We start from the raw sequence: 22,820 nt of genomic DNA, 5'->3' as shown, positions 1-22,820 counted from the left end.
TTCAGCCAGGCAAAAATGGTGAATGCATGAACTAAAGCTTTCCTGAAACCAGACAGATCAAAATGAAACAAGGTCCGTGAATAACAGTGGCAATAAGATCCTCATCTGTGAGCCCGCAGGCGCCCAGACAGACCACAGGGGTCACTGGTGTGCAACTCCACAGATCAGCCTCTAAAATGAATTATCCAACAGAAAAAGAAATATCAGGGAGTACCTTATTGTTCAGCCTTTGCTATTAAAAAAAAAAACAAGCAAAACAGGGTATTTGAAAGCCTTTGTATTGTGCATCTCCTTGAAAACCCATGTTCTCTCATTACATCACCCAAGCATGTCCATCAAATGTCTGATTTCATAATACAAGATTCTGCTAACCGCTTAATTAGGAGGATAGTTCACCCAATTAAAACAGACAGAAATACAGCCAAAATCATTCAAATGTTTCATGTCAATTCTAGCCCAGACACACCCTTACAGGTAAACTGCAAGTGCTTTACAGTAGCATTCCATTATCTATTTAATTCAATGGCACTCGCACTTTCTTAGGGTACCCATTGCATTGACTGCTGTGATGAAAGTTTTTCACTCAACTTCTGAAACAGACTCAGTGAGGCAGTCAAGGTTGAATCAAACAAGTTTATAGCTCAAGGATTGCAAATCTGAGAACACACTCACACGCAGGTGTTAGGAAACCGAGCAATGTTCTGATACTCAACTCGGTATACGTTGGATAGCAACAACTTGGAAGATTAAGATGAGACCAGTCATATGTAACAATAACAACTTATCTAAATTGCAAGCATCCTAAAATTAGACCTATTCTAACTAAGTTGTTGACATTTCTGTGTGAAGTGTCACGGATGCAGCTTGCGGTTGCTAAATAGAGAACTTCCTCTTTCTTGCTGGTAGTCAGTATCTTTCCATCCCTTATATGGGCCACGTGCCCTGGAACAATAAAGACGAAGTATGTACAATAACAATTACCAGTACATGATACATTATTATTATTATATGATACCTAAATCTTATAACCCGTAATAGCATTTAAACCTGTAAACAATCAAAGCAGTAGCAACATTGTAATTTTCCCACCACACTGCAACAGCTCAAAAGGACTGGACACAATCTTAAATGCAATACATTCTACAAATAGCATAATGTCTGACAAAGTTTCAACATATTAAAAGGAAGAGAGATGAAAAGGTAACTAAATATTTACTATACGACTCAATACAAATAAATAAAAGCCACTGTACTTAATCTGAGTTATAGTCTGGTAAAAATGAAAGGTGCCCAGGAAGAATTCTGATTTTTGGGTTACTAAATTTAAGATTTGCAGTTCCAGTGAAGAAGCCAGCGGTATTTGTTCTATAAAGCCTTATGCTTCAGCAGTGGTTGGTAAAACTTGGATATACAGCATCTTCGTGTTGAGCATCTTCAGTGAGGAGTCCTGTGTGACTTCTGAAAAATACATGCAACTTCAGTTACTGTCTTTTTACAAAAAAAAAAAAAAACACACACACACACAGTATAAAACAGAACAGACATATATAACACATTCAAAGAATTTTAGTATTTCTACATATGTTAAGAGCTAGTGAGTTATAGTGCTGGGTGAACCTAAAGTCAGTGTTGTGGAAAACCATTCACAGCAGACCACCAAATGTGTCACATGGTGACCATCTCAACGGGTCATAGGTCATCTGCAAACATCGACTGTACAAGTGTAAATGTTTGAACTGCTTACTATGGCCACCATTCATCTCCAGGAGGACTCTGATCATTGAGACAACATTATAAACCTCAGAATGCAACATTTTCAAAAGACAGAAACATCTCTGTCTCTCTGTACATCCATGTTATAGTAATAGCTTTGTTGCCATCACAAACATCATCACTGCATCGTTTTTAGTTTTATCACATACAGAACACAGGACGTGGAATGTACACACACACACACACACACACACACACACGATACAGGCCTCCAAAGGTTCAGAGTATTATGAAAGTTAATGGTTTTCTATGGAACAAGAACAAAATGCATCTTTCTTAAAGAGTGTAAACAAGTCACGCATCCACATTCACCGCAGCATGGGCTAAAAACATTAATACAAATAAAAATTGCTAATAAAATCCTGCTATCCTTGAGGAACTAACCCTGAAATTAATGAAGAACTTGTGTGGCTGTGTATATCTAACATTTCTACAACACGGCTCTGATTCATTGCTTCAGAAGAAGCCTGGCTGTAAAACTCTGGGTGCCTGAGGGATGCAGCCTACTTCACGTGAGCAAAACAAATTTAAACTTTCAAATCATTTTGATTGCACAGTTCCGCGTAATGTTGGTAATAGAACTACAAATACCAGGTTTGTTTTTAATCCGATTCAGTACGGTGTAAGTGGCCAGAAAGAAATTAGATTTGTTCTATTCATACAAACTGCAAGGTCTCAAAGTGGTGGGCCTCAAACGCAGCCCTAGCCAGGAGTCACAGTCTGACTATATGCAAATTTAAAACCCTAAACAGTGCATGGAGGGTACACTAATGCAACCATGCTGCAAGCTAGCTATTGGGAAGGAAAAGTGGCACACAGAAATTGTAATTAATTCAGATATTTGTTTACAGGACCGTTTCAGATGTAAAAACCTGTACAAAATAGTTAAAAAACATACTAAAAAGGGTCTATCCTTGGCAACACAACCCAAAAAGCTTACCTTCAGCAAGAGCCTCATCAAGATAGAGTTTCAGTCTTCTGCTTCTGATACCAAACACCTTTGCTGCTTCATGCAGGAGCCCTTTGTATGTCAGTCCATTCTGGCCAACTGGGTTTTCCAATAGGAGAGTTCCCAGAATTCCATTTTGGCATTCTAGGTGATAGACAGAAGTGTCTGAACACAACCCAGAGCTACATCTAAATAATTCAGCACTGTAGTCTTCCAGGAATATCTGGGTCAGCAATTTCTTGAAATAATAACTTCTGTTCGGGTACCAGTCAGAAGAACAGATCAAAGTGTCCGTGACCCCTTCTAAGCAATTTCCCCAAAGATACCAAAGGCCATTCTATCTTTTAAAGTAAGGTCAGCAGTCGGACAGCCAGTATCTGGGGGTTTTTAATGTGCCCTTCTGTCATTATTTTCACTGTTTTAGCAAAGGCATCCAGCAGGAAAGCTGCCTTTTTTCTTTACTTGGTAGTTACAAGCAAAGCAATACATCTGTTGACTGATCATCATGTTAACTATTTTTTGAAGTTTTTTTTTATAATTTTGGTACACTTATAGTACCTTGCTGTTCCAGAACAGACGGAAAACGTCTGGACTAAAAAAACAAAACCAAAAAAAACTGTTGAGGCAATTCGTTTTCATTTATGCTATGAAAGAATGTGACATTTTGAAGTGATATATGAATGTTTCCACATGGTAATGATATCAGTGTGAATTAGATCATTTTGCAATGACAAGATAAGGAGGTGTGAATACTGGTGGGCAAATTAATATTTAAAACAAATACGTCTGCGCTACTTATGTATTAAATTTCTCAATCTGGAAAAAAAACTTACTAACCTTGTGGCTTTGTGTTCAGCAGCTGCAAGTTAATATATTGACAAAGCAGTGCGTTAGTGCTGGAGGGATCGGCTGGAGCTGCTCCGGACGTCACATGCAGAGTCTTTCCATTCAAAGCAAGGAGATCAGTCTTGCTGGTCAGTTCTGAAATCAGAATTAGCCTAAATCTGAACATTCCTTAGGATGGGAGCTTTTTTAAACTAAATGCAGTATAATAAAAGACTAAGAAACTAAAAAGTCAAACACTGTTACAAGGGCTGGTGTCTGTTGCACTAATACTAAAGGCCACAGCATAGTACATGTGACATAAAACTATTTAAGACACCACATTGCTATCACAATGCAACATGTGCAATTCAAAGCGTTATTCTCAAAATTGTGTCTCAGTGCTGTGCGCACTCATGTAAAATGCAGAATCAAAATGTAATGCAGCTTGTTCTGTTTATTACACCAGAAGAAAAACTGTCTCATAATAAACAAGTCTGGTTTCTAGGGTCAACAATTTCTTTCTACCCTCATTAGAAGAACATCAAAGACTGACACTAATGTAGCCCCAAGTGTGTATTTAGGAAACTGTTTGAACCCAGTTTTCAGCTCTCATTAGTGTTGGGACATGATGAAACAAGGAAACAATCAAGGATCTTTTGTCTGTTAATTAAAAGTGTGTACTGGTCTGGATTTGTTTGGAAACAAATTCTACTGTACATTTTAAATACAGCAATGCACAAGGGCAAAGTCACTCACACTTCCACTTCATCACAAGCAATACACTGCAAAACTGATAAACCAAGAGACGCAGCTTCTGAAAAGTAAAATCGGTCTCAATTATTGTTTGCCGTGGTGTGTGGTTTCTTTTCAACCCCAGAATGTCATGCACATGCAGTGACTGTCAGGGACTACAAGGAAGATGGAATTACAGGATTTTATTATCCCCCCCGACACACTGGGCAGGTCCCTTGGGTGATACAGGAGAGTCACTGTAGATACACCTGCAAGTATGTCACATTCTCAAATTATGCATTCCGCTGCTTGTGAATTGTTAAGGACCATTTTTAGCACAAGTAATTGACAATCTTTCTGTAGGTCACATCACTCTGTCACATATTACTAATTAGTCATTTAGCAGAAACTTTTATCCAGAGCGACAGAGAGTAGGGGGTGAACTATGCATCAACAACTGCTGCAGTCACTGACATTTAAATACATCTAGATGGCTTATTCAATTTCGAAGAAACTTGGGGGGAGGGGGGGGACATTCTTAAGCACAAGTTATTAAGAACAACAGTTTGTGGATATACGAATATCTCTGTGTCAATCTTGCATTTTTATATGTGCATACATTGTAGGTCCTGGTGATATACTTTTTCATCTTACGGTTGAATTTATAGTTCTGGCATAGGATTAGGATGTCACTGAAATACTTGTTTCACTGGTATGTCCTTTTAAAAAGACCTTCCTAAGATCTGACTTGAAAAAAAAAAGTATGATATAGTGATATAAAAGTATGATCTCTCTCTCTTCCCAGTGATTTCCATCTCTACATTGCTGTGGTAGTTGACAGAAACAACTTCAAAAACTGTGCACTGTATCTAGGAGATTGCCAGACATCGCTGAGAGGGAAAGCTCTGGAGAAATCTGTGTTCTAAAGCGTCAAGAAGATGCAGTGCATCTTCCAGGACAGAAATGACATATCAAAAGCACTCTTGGCTGGAAAACATGTATAACATACACGGTAACCGCTGAAAAGTATTGGAAGGGATGAATAGAGGTGAGCAGGTACTGGCCATTTCACCTAACTTACTAAAAAAAAAATATTAATACACTTGTCATCAAACCTGTGCGAAACATTGTTTTGATCGAGCAATGTTTCTGCAAGGGTGACTGGCAAAACCGACAACACACTGAATGCAAGGGACAAACTTTTTGGTGGGCTATATGCGTCACAGACTACCTGATTTGATCCCTCGATGTTCCTTAACCTTCCCGTGCATTCAGCTGTGGAATCTGCCGTAGGACACTTATGACTTTGTACCTTCACGGTCTAAAATGTTAATATTTTAACAGACAACACTTAAAGTGTGTTTTAAATTAGAAGGAATACAGCGATTGATAAACTGAACTCTCACTATTTTAACAATTAGCAACAGTGTATCAGCTTCCGCTTTCTTCAGGTAACACGGTAGAAATGACAAGGTAGACTGATGTGAAAGACAACATTTGAGCCACCAGAATCATGAAAAAAACTGTAACCCAAGTAAATATGTAAGCGTTTAAAAGTGAACGGGAGGGGCTGGTTACACCACATTATTTCCAGATTCGGAAACTTTTAATTCGTCAAAAAGGGTACTTTAACCAGGTTTCGTCATAAACGTACAAGCGGTTCTTTATATGCAGGTAAAACCAAGTGTGACGTGTGTAAAGACAGATAGACAGAAATCTTCTAAGAGCCCTCGAGTCTAGTAGCTGGAGCTAGTAGAATGTCCTATCAAAGCGTGTGTGCTATGCTTTAACACAGAACTGCATGGAGTACATATCTGCATGGAGTACAAATCCACTAATTTGATCAAAAGCTATTCAGTTCATGGAGAGAAAAAAAAATATATATATTTTTAGAATAAATCTCAAACCTACTTAATTTTAGAAATGACTTGCTAAAAATAATTTAGAATGAGTTTTCAAAACTAATTTACAACAGAGCTAGCTTTTCCCCAGATGTACAGCTGGATGGACAGATGCAATTAAGCGGTTAAGCGACATGCCTATGGTAACACAGAGAATCTGTGCAATTTAAGAGTTTCCAAACTCCCAGAAACCTGCTCAAGCCATCGGGTCAAGCCAACTGACAAGTATCTAAAAATGAGGACTCCAGTGAAATAGACGTATTAACTTGAAAATGGAAAAAGGTCACTCAAATATAAAAAAGCAGGGACCATTTGAAATCAACCCAAGAAGATTCCTGGTATTTCTGTACAAAATGTGCAAGAAGCACAAATCGCACTCACCTCCCACTGCTTGGTAACAGCTATGCAACAACTGGAACTTTGTCTACAAATAGATATTAATTGTCTTTCACCGATCCGCTCAGTTGAAGTGCACATACCCGTTTTCCCATTATATACAGACAGTTTCGTATTCTGAAAGTTAAAGATGCTGGAACAGACTCCAAGTAGTCTGTGGAAATCCAGTATATTATCCCCCTTGGGATTCTCCAGCAGAATAACACCAGCTTCAATAAAAAGGAAAACAAGAATTTAGTCCACAAACCTTATAAATAAATGAAACTAAAATCAACACACACACAGGTAGCATGGTATTATTGTTTTTACTAATTTCCTATTCATCTCAGAAAATGATTCCATTAGATCTTAAAAAAACAAACAAAAAAAAAAACGCTTTAAAAACACTGAGATAAAGAACGGTTGGCTACACAATTTAGGCTCCAAAAATCAAAATTAAAAATATTTAGGAAGTGGTTGAGCTTTTTCTGATAAAAATAAAATTTAAAAAAAGCAGCTGCTTAGCACTGCAGCATGTATACAGAAACCAAAAATAAATGGAGGTAAAAGCATATAAGTATAAATCACGTCAGAGTGTTTTTGCCATGTTCCTGAAGGACGACGTAACAGCAGTGTGATCTTGGTCACACACATGTAGTTGTAGGATAATGCCCTTCCCCTTGCATGGTAGCACTCTGAAAATAATGCAATAAAATCTCCGGAAATCTCCCAAGCTATTGGGTGTAGAACCAGCATTAGGGGGTGTTGCTTACCTTGTTCTTTGTTCTCGAGTGTTATTTTAACATTGACATAGGCACATGCAGGGCCAGAGAGTGGAGCTCTTACTTCTGAAGCCCCCTTTACAATAGTGAGGTCCAAATCAGATTCTTTTAGCTGGAAAAGCATTACAAAAAAAGCAACAAAAAAAAACAGGGGAGGGTTATTTCATGTGTTCCCTCCCAAGTACCGTTTAGCAACACTACAAAAGGCTTTTAATTCTTAAAATACTGGTCATTTACAATCATACACAGTAGAAAATCTAATTACATTGAGTATTTACCAGCATGACATTTAATGAGGCCGGAGTATTATCTTGTTCTTCGTAACAAGAAAGGTTCTCATGAACCTAACAATGGTTTCAACTGAATGAGACACAACGAAGTATTATACTTATTATATTTACTTTGTATGTATATGGCCAGTATAAATGTTTTACCTACTGTACTTGCTGTCAAAACACAGGACCTAATCATTTTTCACTGTCGTTACCTTTGTTTTCTCTTGAATGATCACACTTGCACTTGCAGGCACTGGGTAGTTTTTCAATGGGGCCTTGGTAGTTGCCAGTATGAAGTCAGTATGAGCCTGGATAACTTTCTCCAAGTATTCACCTGCTGGTTTTGAGCTGTAATAAACTGTGATTTCATCTGAAGGAACTAGATGACCCTTTTAAAAAAAATAAAATAAAAAAAAGATAAAATCTCTCTAGCACAATATATCCACAAGGTGAAGTACACGGTCATCCCGCTGGCTGTTTGAATGACCATGAACCTCATTTCAAATTCAGATATGTTTTACTGCAAATGCTCACTGCTGCATGCCTACAAAATATCACATTATTTTTTCCTGCTTAAGCCACCCAGACTTGTCAGCTCTACTATTCAGTTTGAAACAGCCCTAACCTTGAAGCATCAAAACATATTGATCTTTTCTAAATCCTCTCAGACACTAATCGTGCTATGCCTTGAGAGTAAAATCAGCCTTAAATGAAGGAAGCAATCTGCTGCGTACTAGGCAATTTACTTCAGTAACTGTTTCTCAAGAGAAATGTCCTCACTTACTAAAGCAAGCATACAGGCCTCAGCTGCAACCTACTTTAAGGCATCTTGCCCCTCCCTGTGTTCTCACTGCAAGTGGAGACTGCATCACGTTTTCACTAAATATTAAATTGCTTTATGGAAACTTTCACTGCTTTTCAATAACCGAGGAAATGAACCTGGTAAATCAGAAAGTTTCCAAAGCATGTTTTGAAAAGTTATAATGAATCAAAAAATCACCCGAAAGCTTTGGATCGTTCAAACTTGAGTTCAAAGCCAGCCAGGTTTCCTGTGCTAAACCAGGGCATCGTACCAACAAAACAAAACTGCAGCACCTAGAAACCTTGCAGTTATTCGTTGACAGCTTCAGCAGGGTACAAAGTCTATGTAAAAACACATCTAACAAAGTAGCTTGGAAAGTACCAGTGGTAAAAAGCAGACAATAAGACAGGATACACCAGATTCATTCTATGCTAAGAACTCAGAACAGCAGCTTAAACAAAAATAAACCTGGCAATGAGTAATCTTGAGCCAATAGGAAAGCTGCAATGTTGTCATTCTTTTTAAGAAGCTAGATGGATAAACAAGATTTTGGAATGCCTGTAAAATACTAGGGAAAAACAGATCCTAGATACCGGCCTTTCAACAAAAAGCTGGCTTGAGCCCAAGAACCAAATAACTCAACACATAAAAAATAACAATAATCAATTGCACATTGTATGCCTTCTCTGTAGTTGAGTTGCTGCTGCTGGTAAACCTTTTGGGTCCTGACCATTACCCGGAAGCAGCCTTCTCTTACAGGCAACTTGCGTTTATTTCCCACTAGAGGGTAAAATATAGCAGGTTTTCCACAACAATTGCTCCCTGTACAATGAGTATAGTTAAATGCAGTGGACTAATTTCTTGAACTTTATCAAGTCATAACAGTAGATTGAAAAAAGTTGTCAGCTCTAAGTGTTTTGCATTGTGATCCACCATAGGACCAGATTATTTTTTCGCATGCTTTGCCTGATTGTCATAAGAAATGCTCAGCTACCTTTAAAAAGGATGTGTGTTCAAAATTGTGTAAACTCAATATTCCATGGAGTGATCATGTGAGTTATATTCTGTAAACACACACACACACAAAGAGTTCAAAAGTAATAATGCTCACCAGCTGGTTAATGTAAGCTACTAATGCAGAGATTAAAACTCTATTTCATTAAAAAGATAATCTAACATTCTTAAAAGAGGAACACTACAAAGTTTGAAACTTTCCTTTGTATTAGATAAACCCAAATTAATTATTCTCTTTCAAAAAAAGTACAGCAATCTGAAAATGTACACTAAGAATTAAAAGGACAGGAGAAGAAATGATCCCAATACAACACTAACCTTCTTACGAAGTTTCTGGATACGGTTAATAACCTCCCTAGCCACTCCTTCATCCACCATGGATTGATCTGGGGTGACGTCCAGCAGAACCAAAACCTAAGAAAAATTAATTTAAATCCATCAAAATCTTCTTACAGCATACAAAAACAGATTATCAAATATCTGGAGAATGACCTTTTCATTCTTATTTCAGAAGCTGCCAAAATCCAGATTAGTTCAGAGAATGTTGTCAAAAATAGTAGAGAGAGATTTAACGAGGTCACAAGTAAAGTACAACTTATGCATATACAACTGTATTTCAATAGTTTAAAGCTACTTTAGTTGAATCTGTGCAAACCGCTTCAGGCGCCATGACAATTTAAATACAAACATTATTTAACTAGGCCCATAGAGGAATAAATTTCCTTTCACAGCTACCCCTGTTGAGCTACAAACCCTTCCGTGGCCAGTGTCAATCCATTCTTCAGTCACAAAGTTGGCAGCACAAAATCTACAATTACTCTCGCTCCAGTCTGTTAAACCATCTCGCCAGCCACAATCACAAATGTAATTCTCAGATCTGATTGACCTAGCCTTCACATACATTTGCTCCACCTATTTTTAACAAGTGACAGCAATAAACTATTTTTTTTGGAAAGCAGTACTATGACTGCAGTGCTATGCTATGTATAGGGAGTCTGTGCGCTTTAGGGGAGAGAACTACAAAGTGATGCCAGGAGGTTGTGGCTGCTGAATAACATTAAGAGAGACACCCTTCACACAACATTAAAGTATGTGTATGAGTCTAATTATATATATATATATATATATTATATATATATATATATATATATATATATATATATATATATATATATATATATATATATATATATATATATAGACACACACACACACACACACTTTCCCCTACCTGTGCGTCAGAGTGAGCCTCATACTGGGAGGCAGTTCCAGAGCCTTGGTCAAAGGTGTACATGAGTCGCAGATCCTCCTCATGGAGCTCTTGCCCCTCCACCACAATGGTACCTGAAACAAGTAACTGCTATTAGCAATGCTGGGAAGACTACAAGTAATGCAGTCATTACAGATAGCAAAAAAAAACCTTAATCAAATCCAGTCTAACAGAAACGTTAGTCAACTGTAAACCAAATAAATCCTCCATCAAATAAATGCTCTTTTCTAACTACAGCACACTGACTGAGGAACGTGTGATCTGTAGGACAATTTATTCATTTATTATAATTATTAAACTAAAATCACTAGCATGGTGGTTAAGGAACTCTTGATTGTAGAGCAATTTTATTTTACTAGTTCAGGAAATAGTTTGACAGATATTCTTCTACCGAGAGACCTGCAGTTGCTGTGTCCTGTTTTTACACATGCCCTACAGGGGCTCATTCACTTCAAAGGATTCTGACTGGGATTCCCACACCCATCACAGCTTAATTTAACAGCAGAAAAAAATGCATTCTTGTCATAAAGTTCTCTCAGAACAGGTGCATATTTGGTGGTGGTGGAAGTGGACGATAGGGTTAAACTACTATGGTACTTTGTTGAATGGTAATACATTTGTTTTTGTTATTTATTATTTATTACCAGTTTCTGAAATTCTTCAAAAAGTTGACCCATGAGCATTTTTCCCCAAAGGCATAGCTGCTCTTCAAACACATGAAATGTACATTCTACAGTAGCATACTATCTTCATAATCCTTATTTGTAAACGCATATCAGGTAGAAAAGAGCAAACAAAATGCACAACACTTGTGTACTTTAAAGAATGAATCAAAATGAAACTCCTAAAAAGGGGGGCAGTTTTACACATACAGGCTCCAACACAAGTACACACCCTGTATAAAACCCAGTATTCCCCAGATCACCACCTTTCCTCAGACTGGGTTTGAGGGGGTTGCTTAAATCCACACAACACACACCTGTCTTTTGGAAAGACTCCAGCTGCTCACTCTTCAGTTCCTTAATGGCTGCAGTGACAGATTTGAAAGCTCCTTTTAGGCGTTTGCCAAGGACCATGTGATCTGGCTCTGCTCTCAGGCGTATGCCGTATTTGTCTTTGTCAGTCGAGAGGGTCAGCTGACGAACATTCAGCTCCTGGAGAACAAAGTGAAAAATTGCATCAAGAAATGGGTTTCCCCCATAAATGAATATATCCTAAAATCTAGCTGGTCTAGTTGTATTAACATGTCATGACAAAAGTGCAGATCCCACGCTGTCAATACTTCACAATCACTTATACGAACACGGCCCTAAAGAGTACGGATCAGAACTGTCCAACAATAATATCGGGTTTTTGCAAAAGCTTGACAGCGACTGGCCTGTGAAATGCCATAGGCACTTGCTGCTACCACTTCATATTCTGAAGAACCCCAATCCCTCACAAGGAATATTTTTATGTTGATGGTTTTTATGCTTATGGTTTATATAGTCAAACTTATACCCACAAAACCAAAGAATCTCCCATCGATAACAATAACCAACAGTTTCATTGTATGTGAATCTAGACTCAATTGTCTATTAAAAATAAAATGAACAAAATTCCAATATTGACATGCAGTATGAAACTTCATTTCAATTGATTTCAGTTATTTAAAAAATAAAAAATAAATCATGACAAAGATTTTACAAATGAGGAAAAGCTTTTAGTCTTGGCTCAGCGCTAGAATGTTCCACTGCAATGGGACCAACATAAAAAAAAAAAAAATTAAATAAAAATGCCATTATTCATCAACATGAAATTCAGATTTATTAAGCTACAAATTAATTTTCTGTCATTTACCATCAGCAATGGAAGTGCTTGGTCAACTTTATGAGAACATTTGTGGGACACAGCTGCTTCAGGACAAATTAATTCAGTTTATTTACATACCTACTGCATTTATTGATATGCACTTAACATATTGGGGAGAAAAAAAAATAAAAAAATGTAATGACTACATTAAATGCCCATGGGTTTATTTGTGTCCATCAATAAGGTTTTGATATCAAATAATCGGTCTAGTCGGTGTCATGGAGAATACAATACAGAAATAACGCATAACAAAGATGTGTACTCAGAGATTTATAATAGGCGTTATAAATCCTTCTTAATGACTCTGGAGGGGTGATAGAGAACTTAGGGATTAAAAACAGCAAATGAACACCCCTCAATATCCTTAGATTTTCTGGAGCAAGATATTTAAATCAAACCCCAAATAAACAGCCAATTTAAGCTCTTATCAAAATTAAAGTGAAGATATGTGCATTTCCAATGTTGTATATGAATAACTTGCCTCTAGTATATACTTCTCCAGGGACTGGATGTCTTGCAGAGCTTCAGGGTCCTGGTGGATAACTACCACTTCTTTCAGAGGATACTAAAACAAAAAGAACTTTACTGCCAACAGCAACAACAAAGCTAAGAAAAAACAAATTACATTAACAGTTACATAAAAGCCAGACGAGTCCTTATGAGGAAAGCAACAAAGAATGTAGGTCAGCATTTTTTCAACCCTTCTGTTACCGCATTTTAAAGCTTGCAATCCTTTGGTATTCTGTATTTACAAAAGCATGGTAGAGTGGGATCCAGACAGTGCAATTCTTTTTTGTCCCGCTATAAAAGGTTTACGTCCTACGAGTTGCAATAAAGGGAAACACAATTTCTACACTAAAATTGAGGGGGAAAGCATGTACAATTTAATTTGTGTTTAAATAGTGAGCAACGCAGTTTGCAGAAACTTCAAGCAGTCTTACCTTGACTGGGAGAGTCTTCCTGTCTCGTATCACTCTGCCCAGTTCAATGACAGACTGCATCTGGGACACCGCGCTCTCAATGCGCTTATCAATCAGTGATACTCTGCAATACAGAAACGTTGATTTTTGTTTTTTTTCTGAAACTGGCACTAAGAAACACACATGCAGTAAGTTATGCTGGTAGAATGGAAGATCAGATTGAACATTCAAACAGACAGCATGTCATTTCCATGTACAATACCAGGCAAAGCAGGCATTCCTTCCTAGATCATTTATTTGTATATGAAGATATATCATTCTTCTCCTTTTTTTGTTTATAATGAACTGCATCTTTTTGTAATGAATCAATATTTACAGGGAGGGTGTCAACATTCTAGGCATAATGACCATCTCCCAGTATAATTACCTACTGTAAATCTATACCAAGTGTCTCGACTGGAGCTATAACATGAAATGTATGACATACCATCTAGCTTAGTTCATAAATGCGTCAAACAAATGTAACTAGAATATATTGTCTGCCTAAAAAGATGTAACCTTGATGATCTGAATAACATTTCTTAGTAAAAAAAAAAAAAAAAAAAAAAAAAAAAAAGCAATATTAAAAAAAAAAAGTATTCTCATGCACCTGTAATTTGCAGAGATCCTACAATATGTATGGATATCTCCAGACTATGTTACAAAAAGCATTTTTCTGCTCAATAGCCGAGACTTCAGAAAGCCTACACTGCACCAGGAATGCTACAGAGCTGAATATGTAACCAGACAATCTTATGATCACACTTTCGGGCTGCTTTCTACATTGTTCCACCCTTAAGTTAAGTTTTTAAAAAATGCTATCTATAAAAGGCATTTCTAATCCTAAATGTTTTCACACAATCTGTAATACCTAAAACCAGCAAGATAAAGCACTTATGATGCTGGCAGAATATGGTTACCAAGTCAACACCTTGATCTAAATTCAGTTTTCCAGTTATTTATTTATATTTTCTCTTTTTACACCGACACACACACACGTATATATTCACTGCCTCCAATACGATTAGGACAATGGAATGGAACTACTCAGGGGAACCAATAAATTATTAACATCAAATAAAAGAATCCATCAATAGAGAACAAGGTGCAATGCATCAAATCTCCCAGACAAACGGCAATTTCAAGAACATGTGATTGCACACTGCTAGGTGACTAAGTGCACTGTAGATTTTAAAGGAGTTTCAAAAGATGCATCACCATGGCTAACGGGTTAAAAAGCCAACACCTTTCCCACACGAATGCTCAAACACTTCTCCCATCAGCATGATTGCACAAATCATTTTAGTCTTTAATAGGAGGATTTGCATAAAGAAGACTCGATCACCCTTTTGAATTGTATTTATTAAACCAGTGTTCAAGTGTTTTCTACAGAATGAATGATGTATTTGACTTTGTTTAAGTCGCCAGAATCTGGTATAAAAGTTCATAGACATCCTCTACAGACGGCCCTGTACAGCTTTTTGACCAAGTGCCTTCAGTAATGAGCCAGGAGAAAGCCTGATTGACACAGTGGTGATATTTAGCTGAAAGCACACCTTGAGGCTTACCTGACTTGAGGAAGCATGAGGTAGTGAATGCTGCTGGTGTCCTTCTCTTCCAGCGAAGCAGGATCGATCAAGTGTTTCATGTTCTGATACATCATCTCAGTAATAAACGGAGTGCAGGGAGCCTGCAGAAACACATAGCTAATAAGCTGCTGTACCTCTTCCATTATTTGAGCAATCAAGAGTGTCTCTGACCAGATTTATATTTCTGTATTTATTTATTTAACACTGTGCCAACGTATAACTAATTATGATGAGGTTACATACCATTAGTCTGCACATGAAGAACAGAACACTAAACAGTGTTTCTAGAGCCCAAACACAGTCTTCTGTGCCACTCTCACCCTGTAAAACAGCAGAAAGCATTTCAATTGTAGGCTTTGTCAATTCCTCGCTATCCCCACCCACAATCCTTTATTATTAAAAACGTACATATCTACTACGTGCAAGTTGCAGGAGCAGCTCATTTAAATACAAACAAAAAAAAAATTGAACGCAAAGGTTTTGTTTGCTTGTTTATCACCGAGGTGTATTTAAAAAACAAAAAACAAAAAAGGTATGCCACTTTGTGTGGCCTGTTTGTAATACAGGCTTGACAGTAAATAAAGACAAGTACTGATTTTTCTAAAAGGACAAGTAAATAACAACCTGAAAATGCTGTAGACAGCAAAACGTATTTTAGTGGGTCTCAGCACAACATGTAGTTATGTTCCAGCCTCCAAGAAAAACATGCCAATGGATCAATTTCAACTGGGTTTAAATAGTTAAATAAATGCTTTGAAATGACCTACCTTTAACCTTCTGCGATTTGTTCTCACATACCAATTGGTTAACATGTCAACAAATTTCACTAGCCTTGGTACAACAGTGTACAACCTGTAAGCTGTAACGGGGGGCAAGAAAAAACTGTTACATCAACTCAAATACTACAATATATTTCAACTGCTTAACAGGGTTTTATATAATATATATATATATATATATATATATATATATATATATATATATATATATATATATATATATATATATATATATATATATATATATATATATATATATATATATATATATACACATATACACACACACACACACACACACACACACATATATATATTATAATATATATTATATATATTCATAAGCGTCATAATTTCATCAAATAAACTATATACCAATTCAAATACAAAAGGAAGTAATCGTTGTTATTCTGTTTAAACTTGCTTTTTCAAGTTACAAAGCAGGTCAGCTATACAAACTTTCCTGAAATTTGAAATCCCAGACCAGTTCAGGACTGACACCTACCATTCATTTCAGCCTTGAAGAACTGGATGAGCGACTGTGTGAATGACAGAATCCATTTATCCATGATATTGTCGCTTTTCTTCACTGTGCTTTCATTGTAGAGGAACTGGATTCCCTCTTCCTAAAAAAAATAAATAAATAAGTGGTTCAACATTAGACACTTTGGTACACTGCTGCAACAAAACTGTCAAGCACCAGTTGACAAATCTAATGTTTACACTGTGAAAAAGTGACTCTGCAACTACTCTATTGCAACCAGGCTCTGAAGACTGAGAACACAATAACATACTCCATGTGGAAAAAAAGTACTTTTTTCCCCCTTTTATCACCTGCAGCACTGCACAACCATTGCAGCCTCCAGTAACCACAGAGCTGAACTACAATCAGCTTCACCAATGACATACAGGAACTTTAATTCCAGACTAGAAGCTTAAACTTAAGAGAAAAATGTGGAAACCACAATGCTAACTTGTGCATCTGCAGACATGGGCTGAAATATTCAGCACAAACGTAATGCAGTCAACGTTGGATTAAGTCTAGTGGTACCTTGTGGAGCCTCTGTACGTTCTGAATGACAAAACGGTACGCATTGTACCAGGGCAAGAAGACATCTTTAAGCACATCTCTCACACCGTCCTCTTTAAAACGCAGGTTTTCAGCGCGCACCACAGGGGAATTTATCAGGTACAGCCTGCAACAAAACCCAAAAGGGAAAAAGGAGCATAAGTTGCCAATTCACCAGAAATGAACTGTTGCAGTACAAAGAAATAAACTGTAGTACAAATCTAAAAGCATATAATTACATCAAATGTTAGTTCGTATATATATAAATAAATAAACCTTTGGTATATAAGGGTCTGTACTTAACTGTCGCACTACATGCACCGATGAACTTTAATTGTGAAAGTTTCCATAAACTATAACACAGCATTCACAACACAAGGTCACAGTGTAGGATATATTCTATCAAACACAGACTTAACTAACTTATAGGCTCAAGCAGACTGGCAAGCATTTCAGTTGTTGCATGCCCGTGAGGCTCAATCGAAGTATAATCATGTTCATTGTTTTACGAGAGTCAAAGATTAACGTATGCATGCCATTGCCATTATAGTGTGACTGAAACAGCGCGTCATCATTAACCTCAAACAAAAGCCCTGCTAAACATAAAAATGAAGTTCATCTCCCAGAATATATATATTATATATATATAGCTTTATCAATTCTCTGCTTGCGCATCAGGACTGCCATATAGAAGTTACTTGAACCGTTATGTCTTGACTTTGCAAAAGCTACAGCCTCTAAAAATGATGACGTGTCACTTAACATTTTTTGTACAGGATTTAAATATTAGAACCTGTCGTCAAGATTTGCATGGAAGTGGTAAGTTAATGCTAATGTAAGCCTTGCTTATATTGCCTCCAAGTCCCAAACTATTTTGGGTTCTACAGATTCCTATGTAAAATTGAAAATTTCATTTTGGGATATAAACTGCATGAAAGTATACTGAACATGAATTACATAAACTATTATTGCATTTAACGTTTAAAAATCAATTTTGAATGCACTAATGTAGATCAATAATGTACAACATCTGTAATTGTTTTCTTATGCAAAATAAACATAAGAAAGCAAACAATGAAACAAATATAAAAATTATTATTTTTTTTATTTCCTTCCTTTAGTGTCACCTGGCAATTTGAATTACGGGTGCTTCAAATTAGAGTCAAAGCAATGTTGTTCCTTATTCTGCACAAAGACACATAAAACAGTCACTACTGTAAACAGGCAAGGTGTGTCAGCCTTTCCTTGGAATAATGATGCTCTTAATTAGCAGCAGCTTATTACTAATCAAATCAGTAGAAACAACAAAGTAAAGCAGAAGGAGAATGCAATTAAACGAGACCACCGTTTCCACTTATATCTGCCTGCTCAGTATAAAGTATCAACTACTAAAGGCTTTCACGCAGATTCGGGGAACTTATACACTACCGTATTAACATTCCCCATTTTAATAACACTGCTTTATCAGGACGCCCAGTGTTTGTTTTATCTTAACCCAATGATGCAATTTTCCCTTTCATCTTAGTGGCACCTCATGCAATTGAAATTAATTGCCAAACTCCCCCAATATACTTTCATGTGATTGCTTTTTGCAGATACCATTAAACTCTTTTGAAGGCCAGATATAAAGACCAATGAAATCTACTGCCGTTTGCTGTAGACAATTACCATATTGCAGAGGCAGACATTACCCCCACCCACCCTCCCACCGCACATCCAGGGGTCACAATCATATACTGATCGACACCAACAACCTGGATTAAACAAAAATGCAGCAATATTTTGTAATAAAGGGGATATTATTAGGATATTAAGATAATACCGCTGTTAAGATCATTTAAATTCTACCACATTCCCAGAATACACCATACTGGATATAGCAACAAGTGTCCACCGGTGCCACCACCAAGACAATTGCCTCTTTATACACAAGAACTCGCAAGCGGATGTTGGCAAGCCACTGCCTCTAAAGGACAAAGGCCAGCCCTGCAGGTGTCTGCTTGAGCTCACAGGCTGCAGGACAGCATGGTCTGCTGTAGCGATTTGAGAAGGAACAGCCGTTTTACCGACCTAAACCCGAGGAGCGCTGGAAACCACGTGACGCTCGCTCTGGAATCCCCAGCGAAGACAGACGACTTTGCACAACCAGGACGCGACCCTGAGCTCAGGAGTGTGTGGAGCAGCCATGCTTTTCAACACAAGAGCTTGACTTTGTGGAATTCTACATGTAGCACGTCCTTCGGAGTGCTTTTTTAAATTTTATTAAAAGACGTATTTTAAAATTACAGTTGCTATTAAAAGGTCAAATTACATTGCATTTGTCATTCAAATTTACAAATCTTCCACATCTACAGCAGTGCTTACCGTAATGCATCAGCACCATACGAGTTTACAATTTGCACAGGATCTGGGTAATTTTTCTTGCGTTTACTCATCTTCTGTCCATCGCTGTAGGGATGAAAAAGTCATTACACCCAAGCACGACGTGAAATGTACCAGGTGCTGTTCACATTGTAATTTATTCTACTGAAGCTTTTACACATTTCTATAGAACAAAACTAAACACCAAACAAAATGTTTGATTGATAATCTAATTGGTATGTTCACTTTAAATTGCTGGATTTTTTTGCAAATATCTGTCTTGTGGTTTCTGTAGTTGTATGATTTAGAAGCAAGCCCTTGTAATGCAAACTGCTGTTCACTGCCCTTGTTTCCTAAAATATTACCTAACAATTCAAAATAAATAGTTAGTTTCAGGAGATACATTTACTTTTAAAAGATTTTCACGTTCCACTTATGCAATTTGTTTCTGATAATCCCAAGAAACATTCTTTAAAAATAAATAAACAACACCTCCCACCATGGCGGAGAAATGGAAAATGAAGAAACCCAAAATAAAAAATAAAAAAACACACCTACCTTGCTAGAACCAGTCCGTTTACAATCACATTCTTGAATGGAGGTTTACCAAAGACTGCTGTCGACAACACTAGGAGAGTGTAAAACCTTAAAACAGAACAGAAACAAACATTTTAGTGTCTTGTCCTCTACAAAATATATAGTAGCTAGTAAATATCTATTGTAGGTAAAGCCATAGTTAACCAGTTTTCTAAGCTTCCAGTTTAATTTAAGATAATTTTATACAAATCATAAGAATTCATTGTATTTCTTAATTTTTTACCATCCTCTGGTCTGATCGATACCCTCTGCAATGAAGTCGGCAGGGAAGGCCTCTTCGAATTCTCTCCGGCTTTCAAACGGATAGTGCACCTGTGCGTACGGCATGCTTCCACTCTCAAACCAGCAGTCAAAAACTTCCTGAAGCCGGCGCAGGACCCCTTTCCCACAGCGAGACGGGATTGTCAAGTGATCAATGCTGGAGCAAAGGAAAAAAAGGGTTTGAGGATTAGGAAACAGTAGAACCTCTAATATTTTGGGCCTGTATCATTCCTTCCCATGCGTGGTTAAAAATAAATGTAACAAATATCGTAAACGGCTGATTTTCTAAGGACTGTATTAAACTATGCAATTTAAAAGTCATTTAGGAGCTACCCAATAAAAATGGGTCCAGCAAGTTATACCCTGCATCGAACAATTAAAGCAGAATAATCAAACCTGCAAGAATCAATGACTCACCTTTCCCGGTGAAGATCCGTTACCTTCACTCCGGTCAGCTCCTCCAACTCAGCTACTGACCCAACACACACCACCTGGTAAGATAACGTTGCTTGCTAAAAATTAGTGGTCTCAATTTTGTTTTGTTTTTTAAAAAACAAGCTTAAAAAGTCAACGAAACCTCCCCAAAACATTTGTATTACAATTAACATGCATTCACAGTCTTTCATGAATATATAATCAGGTAACGTAACATACAACAAATTAGGTTATTCTTATTCACAGATTCTTCAATCTGATCCATGGTAGAATTGAACTAAATATCCTAACTTTACAGCAAATTGAATTGTTTTAAAAATAACTCTATAAATCTTTGATAGAACAAATCAAGACGGTGAGCAAGAGGGCAATTGCATATATTTATCTTGAACCAGACCATTGGTTTTGTTCCCTCAGAGGAGTTTAGATCTTCTGGTGGTATTTTCAACAACACATTTAAACTGTAACAGTATAACTCAATCCATTTAACATATAAACGTAAGCAATGCTAGTGCATTTATAAATCGTATTTCTTGCATTTAAAGCAACTCCCAAGGGCTTCATTTATTTAAAGACTCGGGTAACCGACCTATATAAACAACCTGACAGCACAGAGAAAAAAAAAAAAAAAAAAAAAAAAAAAAAAAAAAACCACTCTGGTTCAAGCTGAGAGAATGAAAAGAACTCTGGAGACCGGAGTTTAAAAAGAGAGCCGTTATGCTATTTTAAGGAAGCAGGTCACTGTCCTGCTTTTATGGGTAATAAAAAAAATAAATAAACTGATCTAAAACTAACAGCAGATCTAAATACAGCCACTGCGAACTAGTAGTTCAGTTCATCAAATCCTTACTCTTGGCTACACCAACCTGTAAATGGTAAGGTGCCTTTCACGTACAAATCAGCCTGCCAACCTAATGCATCATTTGGAAAGGATTAGGTCGCAAACATTTAGCTAAAACTGCACAAGAAACATCAGAAGTTTATTTAAAAATTGTACATGTGAAATGAGGGTTAAAACAGAATTAATAGTCCCTTGGGAAGTAACAGATTTTACTGTGAGAGCTTCAGCTTGAACACATCGTTCGTTAAAATAATCTCACAATTAAAAGTGAACGTAACAAAAAATAAGTCAAATAATGTATTGTCAGAATTCCTGCTGGTTTATTGTAATGATGTTACATGAGGAGCGTACATACAGTAGCTTGAAATCTCTGTTTCTTTATTTTGTATTGTCTAGTTACCCGTCAGATATATGTAACAAAGGCTCTAAGTAAGAGCCAGCGCCACCTAGTGACCTACCGCTGTGGATCAAGATTACGCTTGTTTTTTGCTGACAACATACTGTTGTGCACTAGATGGTGCTGGTACTTAATATAATGGTCGCTCTAGCCTACTGTCTATGGCTGGCAACTAGAATAGAATAAAACAGAGTAGAATAGAAAGCTCCTCTTCAAAAGAACTGGGTTCTCAACTGTAAACTGGGTTTCTAAAAGGAAATCGAGAGGAACCAGATCAGTGGGTGAGCATTTTTGACAGTGTTTCTGTTAACTAACCTCTTCAAAGTCTTCACTGACCCACAGCGGAATGGGAGTGCCCCAGTACCTGTTCCTTGAAATCGCCCAATCACGGGCATCTTTCAACCAGTTCCCAAAACGCTTCTCCCTCACAAACTCAGGAACCCTGAAATCAGTTAGGAGACAAGTTATTTTATGGAGTGGTTAAAGACTACTGAAGCCATGTAAATTTAGCTGTAAAAATGACAATTGTTAACAGTGGGGGATCACAATAAAAAAAATATATCTGGCAGGAATGACGGTTGCAGAGGAAAGATGTAATATTTTTGTATACAGTAAATTTGTGTTGGAAACCAGCAGGGCTACCTCCTTGCATTTGAGACTCTGATCATGTTTAAATAAACATGAAAAGAGGCAGCCAAGAGGAGGAAAAAAAAGCAGCCACAGCAACTGCCTTTACTTCAGGCATGATTCAGGCAATTAAATATATAGTACCCTGGACTATCAGTAGCTTGCTTCCTACATCTCTTTAATGGATATTCTACATTGAATCACAACAGAACACTCAGTACTGTATCTCCAGCCAAGCCCCACCCCTTGTTCGGTGCATTTTTCACATACCTCTTTATAGACATGCATACTGATAAAGCCTCTCCTGATCACTCGTTTTATCATCAGACTCTTCAATAATGCGATCCAAATCATTA

At 37.2% G+C, this 22,820-nt stretch overlaps 1 protein-coding gene across 1 annotated transcript in view; it reads right to left on the bottom strand.

Moving 5' to 3' along the window:
• Positions 1–250: 250 nt before the first annotated feature.
• The window catches only part of LOC121328480 (isoleucine--tRNA ligase, cytoplasmic-like), a 36,834-nt gene continuing 14,264 nt past the window's right edge, over positions 251–22,820 (bottom strand). The window contains exons 14-34 of the mRNA XM_041273165.1: positions 22,153–22,279; positions 20,582–20,655; positions 20,127–20,321; positions 19,865–19,951; positions 19,310–19,393; positions 16,928–17,072; positions 16,382–16,502; positions 15,865–15,956; positions 15,341–15,418; positions 15,077–15,198; positions 13,491–13,593; positions 13,031–13,114; positions 11,678–11,852; positions 10,660–10,772; positions 9,747–9,842; positions 7,825–8,001; positions 7,329–7,449; positions 6,660–6,785; positions 3,560–3,703; positions 2,714–2,866; positions 251–1,458 (exon numbers count right to left, since the gene is read on the bottom strand). Of these exons, the coding sequence (XP_041129099.1) occupies positions 1,376–1,458; positions 2,714–2,866; positions 3,560–3,703; positions 6,660–6,785; positions 7,329–7,449; positions 7,825–8,001; positions 9,747–9,842; positions 10,660–10,772; positions 11,678–11,852; positions 13,031–13,114; positions 13,491–13,593; positions 15,077–15,198; positions 15,341–15,418; positions 15,865–15,956; positions 16,382–16,502; positions 16,928–17,072; positions 19,310–19,393; positions 19,865–19,951; positions 20,127–20,321; positions 20,582–20,655; positions 22,153–22,279 (2,500 nt within the window). The 3' untranslated portion in view covers positions 251–1,375. The remainder of the gene's footprint in view (positions 1,459–2,713; positions 2,867–3,559; positions 3,704–6,659; positions 6,786–7,328; positions 7,450–7,824; positions 8,002–9,746; positions 9,843–10,659; positions 10,773–11,677; positions 11,853–13,030; positions 13,115–13,490; positions 13,594–15,076; positions 15,199–15,340; positions 15,419–15,864; positions 15,957–16,381; positions 16,503–16,927; positions 17,073–19,309; positions 19,394–19,864; positions 19,952–20,126; positions 20,322–20,581; positions 20,656–22,152; positions 22,280–22,820) is intronic.

Source organism: Polyodon spathula, chromosome 16, assembly GCF_017654505.1.
Source record: "Polyodon spathula isolate WHYD16114869_AA chromosome 16, ASM1765450v1, whole genome shotgun sequence".
Classification (NCBI taxonomy): domain Eukaryota; kingdom Metazoa; phylum Chordata; class Actinopteri; order Acipenseriformes; family Polyodontidae; genus Polyodon; species Polyodon spathula.
This window is presented reverse-complemented; position numbering and strand designations above follow the sequence as displayed.